Source organism: Eutrigla gurnardus (assembly GCF_963514095.1).
Source record: "Eutrigla gurnardus genome assembly, chromosome: 20".
Lineage (NCBI taxonomy): Eukaryota > Metazoa > Chordata > Actinopteri > Perciformes > Triglidae > Eutrigla > Eutrigla gurnardus.
In genome coordinates, this window is record NC_139931.1 from 11935441 (window position 1) to 11961075 (window position 25635).

At 42.1% G+C, this 25635-nt stretch overlaps 1 protein-coding gene across 2 annotated transcripts; it reads left to right on the forward strand.

Annotated features, from left to right (window-relative positions):
• The first annotated feature begins 2521 nt into the window (after positions 1 to 2521).
• On the forward strand, positions 2522 to 24150 carry kcnh6a (potassium voltage-gated channel, subfamily H (eag-related), member 6a). 2 transcript variants are annotated; one of them, XM_084037364.1, is made up of 16 exons: positions 2522 to 2740; positions 5255 to 5485; positions 7286 to 7435; positions 7564 to 7670; positions 7885 to 8194; positions 9833 to 10035; positions 17197 to 17622; positions 18037 to 18454; positions 18548 to 18747; positions 19323 to 19575; positions 20094 to 20287; positions 20484 to 20583; positions 20690 to 20977; positions 21134 to 21317; positions 21808 to 22009; positions 22658 to 24150. In XM_084037364.1, exons 1-16 carry the CDS (start codon positions 2665 to 2667, stop codon positions 22937 to 22939), a joined length of 3624 nt encoding a protein of 1207 aa, XP_083893490.1. In that variant the 5' UTR covers positions 2522 to 2664; the 3' UTR covers positions 22940 to 24150. The 2 variants fall into 2 exon arrangements, with proteins under 2 accessions (XP_083893490.1, XP_083893491.1); XM_084037365.1 differs by having other exon boundaries at positions 21137 to 21317.
• Positions 24151 to 25635: the final 1485 nt, after the last annotated feature.

The following is a 25635-nucleotide window of genomic DNA, read 5'->3' on the forward strand; positions in this document are numbered from 1 at the left end:
ATTATTTATTTTTTTTCACAAATGTCACCTCACCAGGTTAAGAAACTGTAAAAAAATACAAATACATTATAGTTGGCCAGACAAAACCTTTATGTAAAAGAAAATTTCAGGTGAATTCAAGGCTTGGAAGTAAGCTTTCCACCAGCACATAAATGTTTAAATATTTTATATATTATTATATATTTGGGAGAAATGCAGGAAAACCTTCCATATTATTTGGGATGATTTGAGGGATGTGTATATTGAGGTGAAGTTGAATGTGTGTAAAGTACAGTATGTACTGTATCTGTTTTGCCTGGTTGTTATCAGAGGAACGATGAGTCTCTGCACAGAAGTCAACCCTGAGCTGAAGGAATTCCAGGCAGATAAAAGTCTCCGACCGGTCTTCTGGCTCCAGAGTTGTTCCATCATTATCTTTTCCACAGCGGGTACGAGGTGACAACAGCTGTCATGTAAACTGTAGAAAACATGAAAACACAAGGTCACTGAGACTCGTTAGAAAAACACTTTTGTTGTTGAAATACAAAGCAAGGACTTAAGAGTGCAGGTATGACACAAACACCGATAAACGTGATTTCAATTCAGCTGATTCTGATCAAGAAAAATGTAAAAAGCATTTTTAAATAATCCCAGATCACCACCTGGATGTGAAACCAAGGTTGGGATGTCCTGCTGACTAATAAACACACAACCAAAAAGCCAAAAAGGACAGACCGTGGTGCAAGTACTAACATTTTTTATATTTGACGTTTGCATTTTCAGTTGTTACATGAGGATGCTGCAGCAGGTCCTACAAACCCACACTTATCATCCTGCGTTGCAGCCAACGCTCTTTGTCTTTCGCTGGCCTCTTTGGTGCACATTCCTGTCTTACTTGGCTCTCACACTAAGGGGTCATGGAAAGGCATGTGTGCTCCTTGGTTAAATTTAGCCCTCTTTTCATCAAGGCCATTGAGACAAAACACAGAGCAACCACCTCAGCCTGTCGGCCGGGACCGTGGAGAGCTACCTCTGATCCCCACACAGCCTTTCCAGACAGAACCTGGATCAGCAAACATGCGCTCATACCAACTCTTTTTCCTTGAACAACGTGGAGCCGAGCATCTTAGATACGTCATGTTAGAGGGCCACGAGCGCTCTCATTATAGTTTCTTTAATGATTTAAACAATAGGTCAAGATATACACGGAAATAAATAGAATGAGGTTAAGGTCAATGTAACTGCTGTCTCAGTGTTGCCAGTGTTGTTGTAGACATATTGAGTATGAAAAAGAATGTATAGTAGACTTGCCTGTTACCACTCTCTTCTGTGGCAGCTATTTCCAAACAGGTGTGTGTGTGTGTGTGTGTGTGTGTGTGAGTGTGAGCATGTCAAGAAGCCACTTTCAGCCTCCTCATGTGACCTAAGTAGGTATACAATTGAAACCCGGGGCTGGACATCTGCTGTGTCTCTCAATATGCAGCTTGTGCCAGCTAAATGTCTCCTCTTTGGGTTCAGGGAGATTTTTGTAGTCTTTGAAAATGAAAAAGACTCACGAGTAAAGTAAAATAGCAAGTATTGTTGGAGTTGGAAACTCTGAATTAATCCCATTTTAATGCATAAAGTCAGTCGGAGACACACAAACATGTTTATTTTTTTTGTCAGATTTAATGGAGACAGGACACACACACACACACACGCACAAAGTTGCTTATCATATATATTGATATAATACTCGAGAGGTGTGATGGCAGCCACACAGATAGAGAGGATGCTGCTATTTTGGGCTCGGAGACTTGTGATGTGGAGTGAAGCAGAGGAGAAAGGCGAGGGTCTGCACTCTGTCACAGTTTCAGACCTCTGTCAAGTCATCCACAGAAGAATAAACGTCACTTTGGGACGTGGATTTCAAAATAAAACATCTCGTGATTAAGAAATGCTAGGTGTTAAAAGTATTTTTGAAGTCATGCAATGTCCCCAAAATCCCAACACAACCATTCCCGGAATAAAGCTCAGAAAGAAAAGGGAAGACATTGACTCTATTTTGAAAGTGTATCAACATGTACTTCCGTGTTTTGACCTGGTTAACTCAGGGTGACTTGTCGCTGCTGACAGCCGCTCCTGTCGAGCCGGGGGGAGGTGGCAGGGGACTGGATCCAGGGAATCGGGCTCATAGGAGCTTCTTCCCCGCCGTCCTTGTCGTCCAGTGTCCAAACTTTGAAGGAGAGTACGATTAATTCAAATGAACAAACTGAGATAGCAACTTATTCTACCAAAAACAGATTACCTTCTGTGCACAGAGGGAAGCCGCACCGCGGGGGACAGGTTTATCTGCTGTTGGGTTTTTCTTTGCAAAGGTTTAGAAATGTTGCATACGTATTTCGCAGTATCCTAGTCTACTACCCCCCAATATTATCAGCGTGCAACATCCTGCATATGCCATCGCCCTGGCAACCAGACAGTCTCTCCATCATTCTCGCGCGCTTCATCCCTCACCACTTCAGCGGCAGCCTGCGAGGGAAATCAAGCCCTCCCTTTCTGACGCTCGTCCTCCTCGTGGAAGCACGTTGTTTTCTTCACAGGTGGCACTTCAAATTCTTTTTGATTATTAGCCTATTATTATTATTTTTTTTTTTTAAACTGTAAGGTTCATGTGTCGGAGAAGTATTTTCTCTCAGCAACAAAATGCCTGTGAGACGCGGTCATGTTGCGCTCCAGAACACCTACCTGGACACTATCATCAGGAAATTCGACGAGCAAAGTAAGTGGACGTTAAATGAAATTAAGGATGTGACGTAGAATGTGTTAAATGGCTTTAATTAACGCGTTAAACAGGTGTGGAAAGAGAGTGCGTAAAAAGAGTTTGCCCTCCATTAGTGTGGTTTTGGGGGGTAATGTCTGACAGGTTACCATCAGTAGGAGTGCTGTGTCAACAGACCATCATATTATTAATATTTATGTCAGGATTGTTCAAATAGAGCATTGATGTGAGTGGAACTACTTTTTGATGCCAAAGCTTTGTTTGTGTTCACGTTTGAACTATTAAAGTTAGTCATATTATATTGTCAGTTAGGCGATATCCTTTATTTTTCACACCTGATTTGTCACACTTATTAATTTAGACTCTTGACCAGATGGCAGATTGACAGGCTTTAAATGTTGCATTGGAAGGTATAAGTGGTGGCTATTAGTCTACATCATCGCTCATACATTTAGAAAGGAAAAAAAAAATCCCTGTGGTAAAACATGGATGTTTGATTTGATGCCTTCTTTTGACCTTTAGGGTGCATTTATATTTTCGTATCTCTGTTTTAAAGCATATAGTTTGCATATAGTCCATTGCACATTTTTAAATATAATTTCTTGTTTTGAAATGCTATAAAACATTATTTTCAGTCTAGTTTCCCTTTCCCCCTCGAAACCTCTCTCCCGTTCCTCATAGGTCTATCTAACTGTGGACCACAAACCTTGACACCCTGATCAAATACTGACCAGACATGGAGAAATAGATCATTGCTCTCAGTCACTTTTAGTCTGAATCTCTGTAGGCCCTTTAAAAATAACCTTTATTACATAATGCCTACTGTATGTCCCTCAGTGTGCACGCACAGCCACATGCACATGCACGACCAGGTGAGTGCGTGTGCCACAGTGGTGCTGCTTAGCAACAGTGTCGACGTTCAGCGTTTCCACTTTGAGCCCCTGATGATGACTTTGGAGAGGATGTGCTTTTTACCCATTTACTTTAAAGAGCGGGACCGAGGGAAGAGTCCCCTCTTTTCATCCGCGGTGGAAGACTTGTTTAGTCCCACCGCAGGATAATAAAATGACAGAGGATATGTACTTTTCATTCAGCTCAATGAACTCCTCCATTAGCAGCCTTCGAACAGAACTGTCCTGCTTCCCTACCATGGTTGCTGGTGCTGCGTACATTACAACAATCAATAACAGGAACTGGAACTGGATGGTATGAGGTTGGAACTAGGCTACTATTTCTCTGAGTGCAGAGTAACTCAGTTATTACTTAAAGGTTTGAAATTGTATGGAAAAAAAACCCATTATGGTCCAGTTTCCAGTGGTGGAAGGAATACAACAAAGAATTCAATACAACAATGTAAAAATGCTCCGTAATTTTTATGACAACAACATGATATTGTGGTATTAGGATTTAATCCTCACCCACCACTGGCAATATGAATAGACAACAACATAGAAATCTGTCATGATAAAAAGACAATATATCATAATTATATGGGCAGATAATTATCCAAACAGGTGGATGATTCCATTTTAATGAAAGATGTCAGGTGAAATCTTGCAGGTTAATCCTGATGGACGTTCAATGTCTGTTAAATTCCCATAGGTAACAGCACACCAGGTGTGGCCGAGCCACAGAGGCTCTTACGTTAAATGCCCACCTGCTTCTCCTCGGTCGCCTGGGAGAAATAGTGACGCTAATAACATTAGCGCCATGGAGAGGTGAACTTCATTAGCGCCACTTCAACTGATTGTAGTGACGGAGACCGTGCAGCAGATTTTGGACACCCTGTATTTAAGCTAATTGGATGAACGCTTTATCAAACTGTATATGTGAAAAACTATTGTAAATCCTTAAGATTGTTTTTCATAATAATAATAATAATAATAGCATTCCATATAACTGCATTGGCATGTAACAGCAAAGATTGCAATGCTACAAATCAGAGCCCAAACCCCGACATTGTTAGCTTAAATGAAAGCCAGCTGGTAAGATAGCCATAGCTAGTCTTAGCTTAAGCTACATTCCCTTATACTCTTTCCTACCTGTTTACTTCTGTAAAAAATCTATTTTGACACTCCAAAAGTATTAGTGAGAATAACACAGCATCAAACCAACCATGGAAAAAATAACTAAAAATATCTATCTGTTACTTAGTTTGGCTAACTAGCCGCTAATCTTTTAACCTTTTTATTAACCAACTTCATTCTTTCAAATTAGTCAGCTCTTTGTCTTTGTAGGGCAGTTTAGTAGACAACAGGCTCTCTTATAATATTATGGGAAATGCCCTTCGATAAAGTGTCTTCTTACAATGTGTACACTGAATACACAACAATGCTTTGAGTATTTTGGTAGCTTTTCTGTAAAATGTTCTTTTCATTTCTGTATTGTCTATAATTCAATATATTAGTTTCTTGCTTATTTACTTAAACACACAGTCACTGTACATATTTCCACAAAAAAAGATTATTGTCTTTTTAAACTGAAATATGATGCTAATTGCCTTCCGCATTTCAGATCGCAAGTTTCTCATTGCCAATGCCCAGATGAAGAACTGTGGCATCATCTTTTGCAACGAAGGCTTCTGCCAGATGTTTGGTTTTGCCAGGGCGGAGATCATGCAGCAGCCTTGTACCTGCCAGTTTTTGGTGGGACCCGGTACCATGAAGAGCGCCCTGGCCCAGTTGGCACAGGCCCTGCTGGGCTCAGAGGAACGCAAGGTGGAGATCCTCTACTATGATAAGGAAGGTAAGACACTGAAGTAAAAGAGTGTTTGCAACATCACATACCTTCGGGTCGTCCTATAATCATCCTCATGTTCAGTTGTTTTACCATTCATCTTCTGACAGATCGTATTCAACAATATTACCCTACCCACCATTCAGCTGTTTGCTCCCATTTAGTTTTTCAAATATTTGGTCAAAAAGTTACATGATCACATACAACAAAGGCTTACAAAGGGTTTAATTACAATTCATATTGATGGAGACACAAATGTGTGCACCAAATTTCAATTGATCCAATAAATGTTGAGACATCACTCAAAACCTAATTCCCCCCCATAGTTGAGTCATAAGAAAAGTCTGGGATCTGTTTTTACAACAATTATCCAAGCTGGTACAAAGTGTCAGTTTGGATCTGCCAGATGCACATATATGATCTTGGCATAAAGAATATTTTCATACAATGAGTAATCCTAACTTATTTCCCTAGTTAAAAAAAATCACATTCAGATTTTCCCAGATTCATATGAAATCAGACATGGGATGCACAATTTATGGAAAAAGATCTTAATGTCGCATCATATGTGACAACCATTCACAACAACCATTTCCCCCTCCAGACCACTGCAAAGTGTCCATAATGTTGAAAATCAGTCATCATGAATCTCGTAATCACGCTTTGAATCACAAAGTGTCTTCTCGACACTGAGTCTCCACCCCAGTGAAACCAGGCGCACTCACACTCACTCTAATCACTCATTCTCCCATGGGTGCTCACTTTTGTTTTGACTGTCCTCTTCTGCCATTATGATTTGTTGGTACAACAAAATAGAAGAAGAAGTATAATTATCGCAGTTGGTGAAGCAACAAGGAACAAAAAGTGTAGAGACATTAGGAGATTATAGAAGTGGAATAAGAGAGCAGACTCAAAGAAATAACAGAGCAAGACAGACAATTGGACTTGGCAACTGTGGCATTTTAGGGAACATTCTCCTCCTCCGAAAGCTTAATTTCCTTTTGACTCTCCGACTTAATCGAAATGTCGCCACCGGTTGGAGTCTGACCTTGGCAAATGTTTAATTCCCTCACCTTTTTATCTGTCACTTGCACAGAGGCACTGAAGCAGAAACACACGGATAGAGGCAAGCAAACACCAGGCTCAGGACGATTACAGTCATCCACCCATTCACTGTCTACTAACACACACACACACACAGGCACACATTGTGTTTTTTGTTACTTTGGACGTTTGGGCATGGGGCGTGCAGTCTAGAGCTCTGTTGTCATGGAAATGCCATCAGCATGCCAGCTCAAATCCACTAAGCATCTATTTGTTTTGTTCTGCTTCCTACTGTGCTTCCAGACTGAACAGGCAGAGACATTTGTGAACAAGTGGATACTGCTCCCGCTGGTTGATTTTTACAGATTGCATGTGTGAATGGGACTGAAGGCAGGAACTGTAGTGTGAGTGTGTGTGTGTGTGTGTGTGTGTTTGCGGGATCTGCCCTCTACCCTCTGCCGTTTCTATTTTTAGACCCCACTGATTGGAGTGTGAAGTTAGACCAGACGGAAGTGTTGCTTATTTAGCCTTTTTAGCTTTCACTGTTTGAAATCTGTCTCTCCTTTTTCCTGTCTAAGTGTCTCTGTCTTTCTCCGGTATCTCCCCTCACGGCCTGCAGTAACATTATGATGTGGCTATGATAGCTGACGAGTGACTGGGGGTATAGCTCAGTGGTAGAGCGTTTGACTGCAGATCAAGATGTCCCCAGTTCAAATCTGGGTGCCCCCTGCTGTCCCGTTGAAGTCTCTTTTTCTTTGCTCAAAGGGACCTGCAGACCATGCCTGGTGGATATTGTGCCCGTGAAAAACGAGGAAGGCCACGTCATCATGTTCATCCTCGACTTCCAGGAACTCATTGATCCTTCTCTCAAGAAGTCTGGCCTCAGGCAGAAAGTTACCCAAGGATTGATTTACTGTAAAATCTTTAACATTTGTCCCGCATGATATAATTTAAAATTGAATCTTAATATATATAAAAAAGTATTGCATATGAACGTGATTTGTAGTAGATAAAGTTGGAGTTTTGATAACTCTCCCTCTCAGGTCAGAATCGCAGGTTAAAGATGAGGCTGCCGGTGCTGCGATCCATGCGACAACGACCTTCACTCTCCAAAGACCAGTTTGAAGGAGTGGTAGTTGACTACCTGCAGGTGAGGAGGTGTACACACATATTCACAACACACACAAGAGACGGTGCAATGCTTTATGCTTCCTCCTGTGTATACCTTGCACTCTCCTGAAGTACGCAGTGACACATGACAGTAGCTAAAATCGATACAAACAATTATACTACATGTCTACTGAGCATCACAGTGAACTTTGCACGAAGAGCACAAAAGGCTTCCTGCTTTCTGTCCTTGACAGCCAAACAGCGAGGAAGTCCCCCTCAAAGAGTTCCGGATCCCATCCAAGGAGAGCTGCATGCAGTCTGAGACCGAAGCCCTGATAGAACAGGACCTCGATCCTCCCTCCCCTGTAGCCCAGCCCTCCACCAAGCGGCGCTCCCTACTGACAGACCGCCTGGACCCCGGCAACGTCTTCCCCAGGGGGACGATACCTCGGAGCTGTTCTCGGGATAGCGTCCGCAGCCTCCGACGCGCCTCCTCACTGGACGACATTGATGGCATTAGGGCAGAATGGAGCAGTCGACCTGGAGACCCCCAAACCAACAGCAGTGAGTACAATTGTTTCAGGGGGCCATCAGGGCTGCATTTGTGCATACTGTCACCATATTAGTGAAATATAATGAGTTTTTACGTTGTATTTGAGCCTGACAGGAATATAACACCATTATTAGATCGGATGACACCAAGCAATACACATACATGACTGTTTTTAATTTGATGATGACATCGTTAGAATCATAATTATTGATAATATTGAATTATTGCCATTCCAGGCTTCTCATGGGAAATATTAGTTAGAAATATAATATAACAGATGCACGATGTCACATTTAAACATAATTAACCTAATCACAGTTTAAGACACTTGTTTATTTACTGATGACTCAAACAACAGGAAATTACATAAGTTGAATCGTATAAGGATGCATTATCTTCCAGATAATACAGAACAAAATTCACACAAAGCCAGCAGTGAAGTGCAGTATTAAATGATGAGGGCGGAAAAGAGGTTTCATACCTACACAAGTCCATTATATTCTATGGACGGACACTTCAGAGTGCATTATCAATGATTGAGGCCACTTATCATGGTGAAAGTAAAAAAAATAGCTTGTATTCAAAAATGTGTAATTTGTTAGTTGAATCCATACCAGGTCAAACAAGCATGACTGTTTCTGCTATAAATACCTGCCATTTAATGGAGTTTGCACAGAATGGTGGCTGAATGTCGACTATGTGTGTTTTCACATTATATTTGATTTTGGGGCTTTTTTGTCTTTATTAGAGGCAGTAATAAAAAGTCTGACGGCACCACAACTTGTCCTGTAGTATGACCTTAACACAGGCCTGACAGCCAATCAGATTTACCATGACCATCCTATTATATTTCTTACACTACTTTCTTACATATTATATTTTCTTACACTGAAAATTAGTCAAATAAAATGTTAAATATGATGAAAATGGTGTACAAGCAGGAAAAACTACAGGCAGCTCCCAGACGATTTTTCATTACGAGTCACTGGAAGAATCTTTACTTTTGTGTCGGAAAGAAAAGACAGAAATAGAGAGAGAGGAAAGGTCACAAATCTCCATCATCCATTACGCAGAGAGCATTGCTCTGAGCATGTGCAGCTGCCTGATGGTTGTTCCACCACTGGACTGCTAATCAATCACTCTGTGTGTGATTGGGTGTCTGATTGTGTGTGGCTCTGTTGTCCATTTGTGGTAAAATTGCACATTACTGCACACATGTCCTCTTCTTCTCTTAGGGGATGTTTTTGATTTATGGGGAAACTATATTTCTGTGCAGGTTCCAATCACATCCTCTGACTCTGTGTGCCACATTTTCTTTCGTTTTCACCATATTTGTATGTCATCTGTGTCTGTGAGGCAGAGGGGAAATGCCGTTTGTTCTGTTTTCCCCACTGAGGGCAAGAAATAGTGGAAACTGTAGTATATACCGTATTTATTTTAACATTTGATCGTGATTTGACCTTTAAACCTGGACACTTCATATAGCAGTTTGTCATAGCAAATTATAAAAATATCATCATCATCCAAATGCATTTTCAGATATTAGTTTTACATTCGTGTTTCTTTTTTTACACCTCATCCCATTTATAATTTTTCCTCTATATTTGCTTCTGAGTATTAATTGCTGACGTTGCTGCTCTCTTCTGCAGATCTGAAGCCCAGTACTCTCAACTCCACGTCGGACTCGGACCTGATGAGACACCGGACCATTGGCCGCATCCCTCAGGTTACTCTCTCCTTTGGCTCGGACCGGATGATACCTCCTTCGCCCACTGAGATTGAAATCATCGCACCCAGCAAGATCAAAGACCGAACCCAGAATGTCACGGAGAAGGTCACTCACGTCACTCAGGTAAGACGAGTCCATTATCTTCTCAGTGAAAAAGAGATGTCTTTGTCCCTTTGCACTACATTCAATACTTCTGTGGTCGTAGCTACTCTGTTATCGCTGGTCGCTCATGCATATTTTTCATTTAAAAATGTAAGACTACTTATTCCACTTATTAGAATTAGCGTATGTCATCACTGTGGTCAGGGTTGTAATCAAGAAGGACGGATGTTCAATGTCCTTTTCATCATCTTGCTTGATGAAAAGTTAATAATGGATGTGCCTGTGCTCACATAACGACTCTTAAGATACAATAGAATAAAACATGACTTTAATTCTGGCCATGAGGTGAGATTATTACAATTGTTCTCAGTGTAGTTAGTATTTTTTCAGTAGTTTTCTAGAAACTTATCCACATCATGATGACACAGAAGAGATCATTACTCTGGTATCAACATTGATGTTTCTTGGAAATAATTGGGTTTATTTATTTTTTGTATTTTGGGATTAATAGTTTGGACATTTTTAAGTCAAGTCGAGCCTCATATTTAGAGTCTGTGATGACGCTTAACAACACTTTGTCACTCTACTCATTGGGAAAAGAAATAATACCCATCACATCATGTTACTTCTCCTGTCATCCTGTCAAGTTCAGCTCATAAGGCCATTATTGGAGTTGATCTCCCTGCACTGTCACATTGGGTCATTGTCTCTGCACATAAACACTTTGGGCAAAGATGTCTATAAATGTTTATTGCTTCTGGCTCACTCACGATACTAAAAGACATCTGCAGTCGCAGTGAGAACGTGTGAAGGAATAATCTCACCTGAAGTGTGACATCTTTGGCACCAGCTCTTCTCAGCCACCTTTCCTCACACCACAGGTGTGCCGGTGCACATTTTGGCACAACGTTACCTCCTCACAGTCAGCAGCAGAAGAAGAACCACAATGGAAAAAGGGAGAGATAATTAAACAATGAAGAGTAGGTTAATCAGTAGCATGACATACCCCTCTGCACGTTGAACATCTTAAAAAACATATATAGTTAATGTCCAGACAATATTTTGTCTTATTAGCACACTAAATGTTCCTTTATGAAATTTAACATATATTATGAGTTCATTTTATGTTGAATATTGAACCTGAATTTGCAAAGTAACTCTTAGGTGAAGCTGTTTGATACATTTTGTGGAATACTAAGAATATTTAACATAGGAAGTCTTAGAAACTAGTTAGAATTTAAACTTATACTGTTACTTTTTTACTCTACACACCTACACACAAACTGAATGTCATGGCACTGTGGGGTTCCCTCAGTGCGTCACATTAACCCAGTTTATCTGAGGGGCTTCCACAGCAGCCAGTTGACTCTCTTTCCAGATTATGTTTGTTTGGTTTGTTATTTAGCAGGATAGCTTAAAAATATGATTTCAAAGAGGAAAGAATAGATCCTTGGGCCAGAAAAGAAGCATGTTTTATTCAATGGAAATCACTTTACATTTTGGTTCATAACTCCTCCTGTATACACGAACACAAACATGAAGTAATTTGAAAAGGTCCAGGTTGATCCAGGTTTTACTCAGCAAAGTAATGCAGTTAAACTTGTTTCTTTGATGCATCCCATGAACTCTGTGATGTAGACTAATCAAAGTTATTGATCTGTTGCCTTTCTTGGTTCAGGTTGAATCAAAGTCATGCAGTAAATATTTGCATGTGTCCCCAAAGGTTTTCTGTCTGTTTTTTCTTTTATGATCAAATGTTTCCTGTAATTTGTTGCAAAGTGAATGCAAATTTTGAATTGATTAAGCCCAGACAGGATTGAAGTATTCTCCTATTATTATGCAGTTTTCTCTAATTATTACCACTATCACACATTCAGTGTGTTTGACACTCACCATATTTATTGTGAAAAATTTTGAAAAAAAATGGTGGACATGCTCAAAGTGCTTTCTGGTGTCACATTTGCATTTGTCTCTTTGTAGAGGAAATACATGAAGGAAAAATCATTACACATCTCCAACATAAACCAGCAGAAGAAAACATAATAACGGCATTAGACTTCTGCACTTCTATTTATTATTATCGGGCACTATATTTGCATGGTATTTGCACACTACTATTACTCCATGTGATTGCTGCTGCCTTGGTCGTGGTGAGATTTCACGTCTTCACACCAGGGGGGAGAGTGTTATTGACAGCCGGCTGCACAATGTGGAAGCAACATGGCTTCTGTGCCCCTTGAAGAACTGAGAAGATGAACAGAAGTCCTCCTAAAAAGCCTTGCAGCACACTGAAGTCGTTATCTAGACTCCGCTAACGTCATGTACACGTTTGGATAAAGACTGTTCCTCTGTTTGTCATTAGTTTCTGTTGGAAAGTAGAAGGTTATTCCAGCTATCTGTCTCTGTTATGTCTCCCCTTGAACGGTCGTCTTTATCTAAAAAGCATTTAAAGCACAACAAAGCCCTGGGCAAACTGGGATATTTTATGTTTTTTGATGGGAAACCCAGTATTTGTGTATATTTAGCTTGATGTGTTTGGGATAGATTCTGTATAAATCCTAGGTTATGCTTTTACACTACAGTTGAGTATACAAACTCAGTGGATTCTTCTTAAACCTCTGCTCCAGACATATAAAATGACTCTGCTTTCAATAATAATTTGTGTCCATCATGGATTTTCCACAGAAAAATTCCATTTATGTGTTCTTAAAAATTGCATCTGCTACTTCTCCCAGAAATAATCCAGAATATATGAATATGCAAATATTTCTAATTTCAGAACTACTGGTCACAAGATGTCGCTTACTTCACTGAAAAGTCCATTCTTTATGTATGTGGTTCACTGGAGGCATCGAATTTTCACGTCACACTATAGCTAACCCACTGTAGAATGAATCAATATTGCTGTAGTGTTTTAGTATTAAGGTAGCAAAAGCAAAGCATTTGTTTTCAGATGACTTAGTCTAGGTTTGGTTGTATCTGCTGTAGACTGATGTATACATGGTAACTAGGCAGCAGAGAACCTGGGACTCACTGTTGGTTGTGTGGGTGTGTGCGGGGATCACAGACCGTCTGTGAAGCTGTCTGTGAGTGTGGGTGATGTAGTTATGAAAGCGTGTAAAAAAGGGGCGACGGCTGTGAGGCTATTGAGCAGCATTCGGTGGCTTGTCGCTGATGCCAGTGACCTTGACCTCTGGGGCTAATGGAAGTGGAGGGCAGGCTGGCTGCTCTGTCAGACCTCCAACTGCTCTCCCCTCTGCAGCCGTCTTCTCGCTCGTGTCAGTCGGAGCTTTTGTCCCGTTAAAACGGCTTGACGGTCAGTGGTTTCATAGTCGTGGGGTCACAGGCGAATGAAAAGCCCTGAAGGTCAGGTTGTAGGTCACAGTAATCATTGCTGCCGTCACGTGGGAACACACTGCGGCAGGGATCAATAAACATATCGAGTGCAGTTTTGTCTAAAGAATCGTCATGTTGTTTACATTGTAACTATGCAAATGTTGCCGTTTGCTTTTTGTTATATTCAGTTATACAATAAAAATGTTCATTATAGCGCCTTTATAATTGGATTTCGATTGGCACCTTACAAAAAGGGAAATGAAGGTTGTCATTGATCTTTGTTCGTATTGATTCGTCTGCATAACATGATGCACACAGTGTGATTGACTAGACTGTAGCTTGTAACTCTAGAGGAGTCCCAGTCCCACACTGGAGCTAGTGTGCGTGGTGCCCCCTGGTGTTGAATGAGCTTACAACAGGAATCTAATTAGAATTAGTATTTGTTTTCATACGGTAAAAGCATGATTTTAAAATTTTGTGGGCATTAGTTTGTGCAGACTTGACGTGTACGCGTTAAACCGGTTTAGATTCACTTATTATATAAATCTGAATATGATGATTGGTCAGACTCATTATTTAAGAGCAGCCATCAAGTACAAATTCATCACAATGAATGGACGAGGAGGCATCACCATCCTCTAACATATAGCACTGAAAATTAAGATTAATCTTAATCACTCATCTCAAAATCATGACATTCATTTGCTGACTCACATCGTATTATGCAAAACAAATACACAAATGAATAGTCGTTGAAAACTATTTGCATGTAAATACCAATATATTTGCATAATGATTTTATAATCATAATCATGCTTATATCATGAAGCTATACTGTGGAGTGCTAAATGAAGCTTCTTTGGCTTTTTGCAGTTATTGCTTGTTAAGCACCAGTTGCTGTCATTCATTGAGGTGCTGGATCATTTTTTTCATGTTTGAAGGAGGATCCAGCAGTGAGGGCTGGGTTACAGTAGGGGTGGAGAGAGTGGGAGTGAGGGAGGGAGATACAGATGCATGGATAAGGGTTTCCTCCCCCTCTCACTCTCTTACAGTCTCGTCTTTTGATGTTTACTCTGACGTGCGCCTCAGCATGAGCTTCAAGCATAAACTGCAGCCTGTGAGTACCTCAGCCTTACTGGGTCTCTCAAGCTCCCCCGGTGTCCTCCTCAAACTCTCCTTTCCTTTTACAGCTCCACTTCCCTGTTTGTTTGTTGGACTCTACCCTCCTATTGGTCCCCCTATCTGTCTTTGTCCTCCACCTCACCCTTCCTGCTTACCTTCTGTGGCACCACAGGTGAGCAACACAGGCTTCATCCAGGTTAAGCTGATGATGCTATGACCATGTCTTGTCTGTCTTTTTAGACAGTTTTTCACAAATTTAATGCACAGAATCTTGCAGATTATTAACATGTTGATTTTGGGTTGAACCTGTTTTAGGTTTACTGAAGGTTTAGTGCAGCAATAGGTATATATTTATATTTCAAGTGGAATAAGACAGGATAGAAGTTGTTTCATGGGTCAACAGAAATTAGTTAAATGTGACAGATTTTTCATTTTGCACTGTGACTTTATTCAAAAGCATGTTTATAAATTATATTATACATTTTTTAATTTATGGAGCAGAAATGTAATAGTTTTCTCACTGACTTTCATGATATATCCTGTTCAGTCCTAAAGCTAATTCTAGCCATGTAAATTATATATATATATATATATATATATACACACACACACACACACACACACACACACACACACACACACACACACACACACACACATATAATGCAGGCAGAGTAGTGAGACAGAGCCGTTGCGTGCAAACTAGTGGTGACCGTTCTCTGGTCATCATTATGGAACAGAGCTGTGCACAACATCAATAACTTAACATTTCTTGGATGAGTGAACTTTTGCTCATGTGTTTATATTCTCATTACTGTGTTGTCTTTTCACATCTGTTCAGCCGCTGTGGTCAGTTGCTGACACACACACGAGTGCCAGAGGTTGTTGTGTGCGGTGATTACTGTGTAGTTTCCCACCTTAGCTTTGTTTCTAAATACTTTGTGTCTGTTGGTCATGAAAAACAGATTTATGGAGGAAGAGCAGAAGCCACCATCCCTCATTAATGCCACTGCATGCTGTAATGGAAAACTAGAAATACCTCAGTTACTAGTAGTGAATATCTTGATCCAAATATTTAATTTTTAATGTTGTACTTTAAGTTAAAAGTTACTAATGTATTAGTTAATACTTGTTCATGTTCGACAGTGCTTTTCCTCGTCATACAAGCCAGCTTCTTTTGTCACGCTGACTATGACGATGATTATGCAAACCAAAATGAAAATGAGGGTCTAAACACTGGAGGGTTTGTGAGGAGAAGGAAGGACAACAATGGCCTGTGAGTGTTTTAAATATGGGTTAGTTGGTTAGTGGAGATATGGGTGTCAGCAGTGGGGCATCAGAAATATACAATTTGTTAGTGGAGAGAATTTTCACGCCATGACCTGTCCTTGCAGAATTAACTAAAATCACTCTTCTGCATGGCTCCCAATCAATACCTGCACTTATTTTGGTCCACAATTGATCAGAACAAGAGTAGAAGGGGTCACGTGGTCTCAATGCAAATGGGATCACATGGTGCAGCAGAGGCAGGTGAGGCTTTAAAAACAGCAGTAAGTGATTAGATTCAGTAAAGTGACTGTGGAGAGCGGATTAAGCGACACAGAGGCTATTTGAGAGATGATTTTATGGTTTTTGTAGAAGTCTGTGGTTTTTCTGCAAGAAAGCAAGCGGGATGGCCAGCAGGCTGGTCGGGCTGCAGAGGGTTTGGAAGAGCCTCCTCCTCCTCCGCTGCGGGGGCCGACGACAGGATGAGAACCTAAACCTTATTGTCATACCAGTCAGTGGGATCTTAATACACATCGCTTTACTTACTTAATCACTGTTAACTCACTTTTTTGTTTTAGTCTACCTGTTAATACTGTGGTAACACTGGATGGGAATTCTTCTATTGATGTTTTTTTTTGCCTTGTTTCTCTTCTTTTTGCTGCATTAAAATGCTGCAATGTGAGAAAGTGAGAATACTGAGTGTGGACAAATTGCCCTTAAAGGGCTGTGACATTTTCTCCTGCCAAACTTGGTGAGAATCTTTTTGAGAAAGTTGCTACCGACAGAATATTAAGTCTGAGTGGCTTTGGCAAAGAGTGTCAAGCAAACAAATATGGAGACATTGTGTGTGCAGCAGCCTTATGCATACACGATCCTTGCTGGCTTCTGGGTAAATCTGGATCATTTTGTTGCCTCACGTCATGTGAAGTGACATACGTGCAGCTTTGTTGAGAACAACAACTTATTACTTGTGCTTGGTTTGGCTTAGCGCATGTCATTTAGACTTTTAAGGGGATGAAAGTGTCTCATTGTTCACACGTTGTTCACACGTTCACATGTTCCTTTTTAAGTTGATCTAGATCCATTTCTAATCCAAGTTAAACCAAACTACTGCTACAGTAAGTCAACACTTCCTCCTGCAGCACCATACGTTTTTCCGTGAAGTGGAAATAAGCCTATATCTTTATTTCAGATATGGAAAAATAAGAATTTATAGCTGTCCTGATGAGTTTTGGCTGTTTTTTGTAGGAGATGAATTATTACTATAAAATGCAGATAACAGTGTTTTGAACCATTGGAATTTAGAGTACCTAACCCTGCTATTTCTGTTCTTAATGTGCTTCATGAACTTGTTTTCAGTTCAGTCCCTAAAAAGTACACTCTATCCCACTAGCGATGCATCTAATGTCCTACCTCCATTATTAATAACACCCTCACCATCCTGTCCGTCTCCCTCAGGTGTTGTCCCTCGGTGCTGACGTGCTGCCAGAGTACAAGCTCCAGGCCCCACGCATCCACAAATGGACCATCCTTCACTATAGCCCCTTCAAAGCGGTATGGGATTGGGTCATCTTGCTGCTGGTTATCTACACCGCCATCTTCACGCCGTACTCGGCTGCCTTCCTTCTCAACGAGGTGGAGGAAGAGCGGAGGAGAACCTGCGGCTACACCTGCAACCCGCTCAACGTGGTGGACCTGGTGGTTGATGTCATGTTCATCGTGGACATCCTCATCAACTTCCGGACCACCTACGTCAACCACAACGACGAGGTGGTCAGCCACCCGGGGCGCATCGCGCAGCACTACTTCAAGGGCTGGTTCCTCATTGACATTGTGGCGGCCATCCCCTTCGATCTGCTCATATTCCGCACGGGGTCTGAGGAGGTGAGAAAGAGGGGAGACAATGGCCATCAACACACCACGTGTTACTTCTCTCACAAAAATAAATATATTTGACCCTGTGTTTAGCAAATAACATTAGAGATGGGTCTCTAACATAAATAAAAAGTAATCCTTTCGGTTTATTGTAACATTTTTGCACCTTTGCTTGTACTTAGCTCCACCCTCTGGTGTCTCTGTTATCAGATCCTATCATTCTACGTTAGGTGTTTGCTTTACCAAGACTAATAATTTGATCTGTGCACAACGGCTTTGTATGTCAATGTCTTGCATGCTGGAACCCTCCATTTAAGTCTTAATACACTTTAAATTTAATGCCAAAAGGCAGTTTAAATTTCAGTGATTAATGTTACTGGTTGGACCATATTTTCCACTAAAAGTCCACTCTCTCTCCACCAGCCTCAGACAACTACACTGATTGGATTACTGAAAACAGCCAGACTGCTGAGGTTGGTACGAGTGGCCAGGAAGTTGGACCGCTACTCAGAATATGGAGCTGCGGTCCTCTTCCTCCTTATGTGCACCTTCGCCCTCATCGCCCACTGGCTGGCCTGTATCTGGTACGCCATCGGCAACGTGGAGCGCACAGGTCCTGCCCGCATCGGAGGCATGAAGATCGGCTGGCTGGACAACCTGGCTGACCAGATCGGTAAACAGTACAATGATAGTGACGCAGCCTCAGGCCCCTCCATCAAGGACAAGTATGTTACAGCCCTGTACTTCACCTTCAGCAGCCTGACCAGTGTTGGGTTCGGAAATGTCTCACCCAACACCAACCCAGAGAAGATCTTCTCCATCTGTGTCATGCTCATTGGCTGTGAGTAGAGTGAACACCCTCTGGACCAAACAAAAATACCTTCAGTTTTCAATTCCTCCAACATGCAGTATTTCTGTTGTCTGTCCCATGCAGCTCTGATGTACGCCAGTATCTTTGGAAACGTGTCGGCAATCATTCAGAGACTGTACTCAGGCACAGCCCGGTACCACACCCAGATGCTGCGGGTCAAAGAGTTCATCCGTTTCCACCAGATCCCCGGAGGCCTGAGACAGAGGCTGGAGGAGTACTTTCAACATGCCTGGTCCTACACCAACGGCATCGACATGAACGCTGTAAGTCAGGAGCATTTTTTGCACTTTTGGATCTCTGGTCTTGAAATCAATGTTTTTTTGGAAAGATGAAATCAGGTCTGTGGTTACATCAAGCTTAAGAGATTTTAAAGATCTGTTTCACCCAGTTTTCCCACATCCAACTTTCATGGAACCTAATTCTATGTTGGGTTGTAAGAGGATTTGCTTTCAGATTTAAACACACAGGAGTGTTTTCACTGGGGCTGAAACAATGGGAGACTACATTTTTAGTGATGCCGTGCGTCATATCGCTGCTTGGGCTCGGGCTGCTAACAACAGTGGAGCATGATACAGCCGGAGAGCTGATTTAGTGCCTGCCAATTTAATGTGATGATAGATCACAGCTTGGAGCTACTGCACTTTGTGTGTCGCCTGAATCCATCTGACACAATCTGCTCTCCTTCTCTCACCCCACACCTTTTGAATTATGTACTTTTTCGGATTCATTTTGCATATTTACATTTTTAGATGTGTTTTTAAAGATACAGGACAAATTGCAAATATCATGAAGATTTATTTACAGTAGATTCACTCGATGCCCCTCTGTTGCCCTGCAGGTTTTAAAGGGTTTCCCCGAGTGTCTGCAGGCTGACATCTGCCTCCATTTGAACCGCAGCTTGCTGCAGAACTGCAAAGCTTTCCGAGGTGCCAACAAAGGCTGCCTGCGGGCTCTGGCAATACGATTCAAGACCACCCACGCTCCACCGGGGGACACTCTGGTCCACAGTGGGGACATTCTCAACGCTGTCTACTTCATTTCCAGAGGCTCTATAGAGATCCTCAGGGACGATGTGGTTGTGGCCATACTAGGTGAGCTGCAAATCACATTGAAGGTTCTGCTTACTTTGTCCTTTTTTTCCAGCCATTATTTTCATTTTCAGTCCCTCTTTTAAACAACCAAACTCATAGATGAAGTCTTGAAATTGCAAACAAATTATTTTTCATGGCAGAAACAATGTATACTGTCACCAGCTTGTTGCTTGTTTTTCAAGCAACTAAGACCCACACAACCACAACTCACACTGCTCTTACATGTCACGGCACACATATACACACTGTGTGTGTGTGTGTGTGTGTGTGTGTGTGTTGCCAGAGGTGTTTGGGCATAGCTCCACTTCCATTCCACAGTGGCATTGATCATCAATAGGCCCAGCACTCAGATCCAGGGTGAATTGGTCCTTTCTTTTCCAGCTGTGATCGAGGCGATCATTCATTTGTGTTGAGCTGCTGAGGATCAGTGACTCATCCATCAAAATGTTGTCAGTTAACTAATTTCACTGTTACTCTTTTCCCATGCTCTTCCCATGCTTTTACTGTGATATTGGTAGGAAAGAACGATATCTTTGGTGAATCCATCAGTCTGTATGGGAGACCAGGTAAATCCAGCGCTGACGTCAGAGCTTTGACCTACTGCGACCTCCACAAGATCCAGAGAGACGACCTCCTGGAAGTGCTGGACATGTATCCCGACTTCTCCGATGTGTTCTGGAATAACTTGGAAATCACCTTCAATCTGAGAGATGTGAGTGCCACCAGAGGGCGACGTTACACATAGAAATACCTCCCTTATAGTGATGGCAGTTGTTCATCTCATCTTTTGTTTTCGCCTCAAGGCCTAAGAAAACCTTTTTAACCAGTTTCATGAATTATGATTTAAAAAAACTCAAATTGGTACACTGTGTACATTTTATTGAAATACTGAAGCTGATATGTATCAGGCAGATAGAATACACCAGCCAACCCCAGGCAGGGACTCTGAATGTGGCTACCGCCGGACAAGGCATCGGAGGAGCTCCCTGCGTCGTCGAAACCGACCAGGTGAGTGAGGGACGAGGCTGAACGCACGTACATAAGTTTCTGTTCTGTCTAATCTCCATATTCTGTATTGTCTTATCCTGGCTGTCCTGTGACCATGGCTGTACAGACGGCATGGACCGTGAAGACTCTTACCCCGATCAGTCCTGTCCGATGGCAAACCACCACCAGGGCACGATGGCAGGATCCCATTGGGAAGACCTCTGCAGCAGCGCTAGCATCTGTTCACAGTCTAGTGATGAGGAGATGAAGCCGGTGGGACACAGCAAGGGTGAACTGTACCCCACCAGGGGTGACACCAGAGACTACACCCCAGCAATGGTCAACCTCCTGCCTCACAGTGGACCCTCAGCTGGGATCGGACCGCCTGTGGATCTCGGAGGACCACCATTCTCAGGTAAAGACTACCTACAATGCCTTCACCAGTCATGGGTGGTCTCCACTAGGCCCGATGGGAACCACGGTGTACCACACTCATTTTAAAATCACGTTTACACATGCAAATAAAATGTAATGCAAAGAAATATATGGAGGATGCTTTTCTTCCTCACAGCAGCGGCTCCCATCAGCATGTCTGGCTTATATGGCTACTGGCCAGACCGCAGGACCGGCCAGTTCTCAGAGAGCCAGAGACGACAGTGCTCAGTCAGGGCCAGTTTTCACCCTCCACCCTGTGTTGAGGAGCGGCCCAGCGAGCTGGAGTCCAGACTGGAGCTGCTGCAGTCCCAGCTTAACCGGTGAGTTGTGAAAATAAAGAGGGGGCACCCGGATTTGAACCGGGGACCTCTTGATCTGCAGTCAAATGCTCTACCACTGAGCTATACCCCCTGATGAAATGTTAATGTGGTGAAGTGTACTAAGTTCTTATCATTCGACAACCAATATTTGCTTTAGTGTCACATGTATGCGTGTGAAAGCTCCTCCCTACCACTCCTGTTGTGTTTGCATATCAATTTCCAGTTGGTTGTGTGCATAGTGTTGATGCAAGTTGTATTAGAGAAAGAGAAAGATGGTTGGTAAGAGACAAATATAAATAAGAAAGGGTCAAACATAAAATTCTCTGTAAAGTCAGCCATATATGTGCTTACTTTGACGTGCCTGTCCTCATATCTACGTATGAAGGGGAGAGAGATGCTGTAGAGAGAGAAAGAGAGAAACCTAGTGGACATCTTGGAAAAAGCAGATGACTATAAAAAGATTCTGATGAGCCTTTTTTATCCTGCCAAGGTTGGAGACCCGTATGACAGCGGACATCAACGTGATCCTACAGCTCCTCCAGAGGCAGATGGCTCCGGTGCCTCCGGCCTACAGCGCTGTGTCCCCCAGCCCTCACCCGCCTCACCCCACCACCCTGTACGGCACAGGAGCACCCGCAATCCACCCTCCCATCCAGCCTGTACAGATCGACAGCACTGCCTCACTCCTGCAGGTGTTGTGTTCAGTTTCCTTAAGTACAGTTATCACAAGTCTGCTGCTCTGTGGTCTCTCATGCTTTGAGCCTTACAGAAGTAATTCCAGTGACATCAAGTGATTCTTAAATCTGTAAATTATAGGAATAGTTTGACATTTTGGGAAATACTTTTAGTCAGGCTTAATCTTCTTGTCTAACCCCCCGAGTGAATGCAAATAATAATATTGTTGAATTATACGTCTGAGCAGGGGTTCTCACATAAGCTATTCCTGTCTGAGTGTATTTTTTAACACATTCATTTACTTCATCCAACACCCTAGGTGCAACAACAACTTGCACATGCAATAAGTTCCCATCGTTACAGGCCAGGTTCCCCCTGTCTTGTGCTCTCATTGGCTGTAGCTCCCCGACAGACTCCCGACAGGTCCAGATAGATGTCTGGAATGTGTCTGCGATGCATCAGCGAGCCTCTCAGCTGGCGTCTTTGAAATGTTCACACATGGCACTTGAGTGCTGCTTTGAGAGTGCCAGAGCCAACGCTGATTTACTGTGGGTCTGGGACTTTTGGGAGGAAAATCCCCCAAAAAAGTCAGCGAAATGGAAAATCAGGGCTGAAAGCATGTAGTGCGAACTAACAAGAGACTTAATCATTCTTTCTCTATCCAGAGTCCGGACACTGACTTCAACCACAAATCCAAAGACTCCCTGTCCAGTGGGATCCATCTCACTGTGGCCTCTGATGATACAGTGTCCATGTCGCCGGAGGCCGACCCACCACATCTGCCCACTGTGGACCTCACCCCTCCTCAATTTTCAGGGGCCCAAGAGCTTCCTGGACTGCTATGTGTCAGCCAGCGGTTTCCCTCCCTCCCTGAGCACTTGGAGACCTCCACAGAGATGCAAGAGATCCAGAGGCATGTCTCCGACCCTGTTTTGCCGGGCAGCTAGAACACCAACAACCAGCACCACCCAAAGGCCTGGTCCTTTGGACGGGACAGCCATATGTTCCCCGCTCTGTTATTTACTCTCCCCTCTCTTCAAGGCTCCTCTGTCCTGTTCAGATGCTGCTGTAAGGTGGGGGACGCCTTGCCCTCCATGTCACTGAGGGCTCAGAGTGCCTCCTGTTTCTTACGTACAGAATCTACGGCGCCCTGACAGGCTGCTGTGGTTTTGTGCTCCAGCGTCCCTTCACACCCACGGTCCTGTGCGATGAAGAGATCACTCCTGCCCAGCAGAATGGGGAAAATGTGAAACATAAGAGGACATTCAAAACATACATACATATACACATGCTGGCGCTGCATCCCAGACCAAGGTTTCCTTTCCAAGGACTACTATGTTTCACATGTGAAGAATTATCTGCATTCACTTTGTATAAGAAATGCACATTTAGACTTGAGCTTAGAAAAATGTAATCATTTATTTGAAATTGAATTTATTTTCCTAATATTAGAGATGTATCGGTCACATTATGAGCATTACATCTAGTAAATGTAATAAACTATGCTTGTTATTTATAAGTTAGAGACTCACTTTTGTTGTTTTGGTGTATGTTGGAAAAATATCAAAAGGCATACCGTAGCTGTCTGGCACACTGTGATGGATGGTTCAAAGCAGTGTTGGAGAAGCACTCCACGAAAAGTGTAATTTTCATCTCATATTTCATGTTCTAACATTTAGACATGAATCAACAGACTTGTTAGGCGTGGCAGTTGAACATGAGAAGGTACTACAAAATACACAATCAAGCAGAACTTGAATATTTACACGTAGCTCTTACAGTTTGGATCATAACTGCTTTGCTTGGGTTCCCCTGTGTCTGTATATCTTTTCAACTCAAACTCGTGTCGGCTATTTTTCACAGTTCACATGGTTTTATAATGTCTCTGATGTGTTGTTCTGAGAGTGCCAACATGAGAGGACTTGTTCTCCCGTTCTCTAGAACGTGATACTTCAACAAGTAAAGGGCGGAAACTGCAGTGACTGTCCACCACATACAGACGCAGGGACGTCGCCTCCAGGCGTCCTTTGTTCAGATGATTGACCACAAGGTGAATGTAATGACTTTTTATGCATTTCTAATTCTGTATAATGTTTCTTGAAGCACAAATTCCTGTTATTTATCTTTTTTTTTAGATTAAAGACACACCACAGAGTTACACTGGGAGTCCAAAAGGCTTTTTTATTTTCCAGATTTCTCAACAAAGCTCTGGCTTACAATCTACGGTGCATACGGTAGTGTAAAGTAACATGAAAAATGAACATACAGTAGACATACAGTGCTGCTGGAGAGTTTGTGTACTCTTTGGAATTGTATGTATTTCTCCATATACATGACCTAAAATGTGAACAGGTCTTAATTTAAGAGGATCTAGATCAACAAATAAAAAAATAAAAAAAACATGTTTATTTATTTAGCAAAATGATGCAACATGAAATGCCTTTTTTTAGGGGAAAACATGCATGTGGCGGTCTATGAGTTTGTTTAAAGGGGTAATTGGAGTCAGGTGTTTTAATGAACAGGATTACAATCAGGTGTGAGTTTAGCGGTTGCGGTCCTGTTGAAAGGGTATAAAGGTGAGTCTCTACTATCAAACGCTGGTCTTGACCACACGCATTCAAAGTGTGCCAAGCCTCAATCAAAGGAGAGTTCTGTGGCGCTTTGACAAAGAGTTGTTGATGATTGACAGGCTGGAAAAGGTTGCAAAACCCTTCACCAACCCACAGATCTATACAATGGAGGAAATTTAACACTGTTGTTACTGTCCCCAGAAGGGGATGTCAAACAAAAATCCAAGAGCAAGGCACATAATATTCGAGGAGGTCACAAAGAACCCCAGGGTGACATCTAAGGATCTACAGGCCTCTCCTGCATTGGCTAATGTCAATGTTCACAAGGCCACCATCAGACAACACTGAACAATAGTGGTGAGTATGGCAGGACAGCAAGGAGACCGCCATTACTCTGCTAGAAGAACAACAAAGTTAGCTTAATGTTGCGTGGATTAATCACAAGGCTGTTGGAAGAATTCTTTGTGGACCAAGGAGTCCAAAATGTGTTTATATGAGAAGCTTGGTGCCTCTGGGCCAGGGCAGCCTGCAATTCTAGATTGACCAACAAACTCTACAGGATAATGTCAGGGTGTCGCTTGGAAAACTGAAGCTCAACAAAGGGTGGCTCATGCAGCAAGACAATGATGATGGCTGAGATGAGAAGTCTGGGCCTCAATTCAATTTAAATGTTGTGGAAAGGCCCAACGAGAACAGACATGTGAGGAAGAGGAGTTCCTCCAGTCTAACGTGTGGGGCTGATCAACATTTAGATGGTTATTGCTGGTCAGGAGGGTCACACCAGGTACTGGAAGCAAAAGTTTTCATAACTATGTTCATTACTGTTGGATGATTTTACTCAATAAAAAATTAAGTGTAATATGTTTTTGTTTAATTGGTCCTCTGTGTATTTTTAGGACTTATAATATAATTATATTAATTTATATATACTTTGAAGAATTTTTTAACTTTGGATATTTTGAGTACATTTTGCTGATACTTCTGCACTCTAGATAATTAAAATCCAGGACATTTATTTGTAATGGAGTACTTGTACAATATTGTGCTGGTATTATTATTTTACTTAAAGAGAT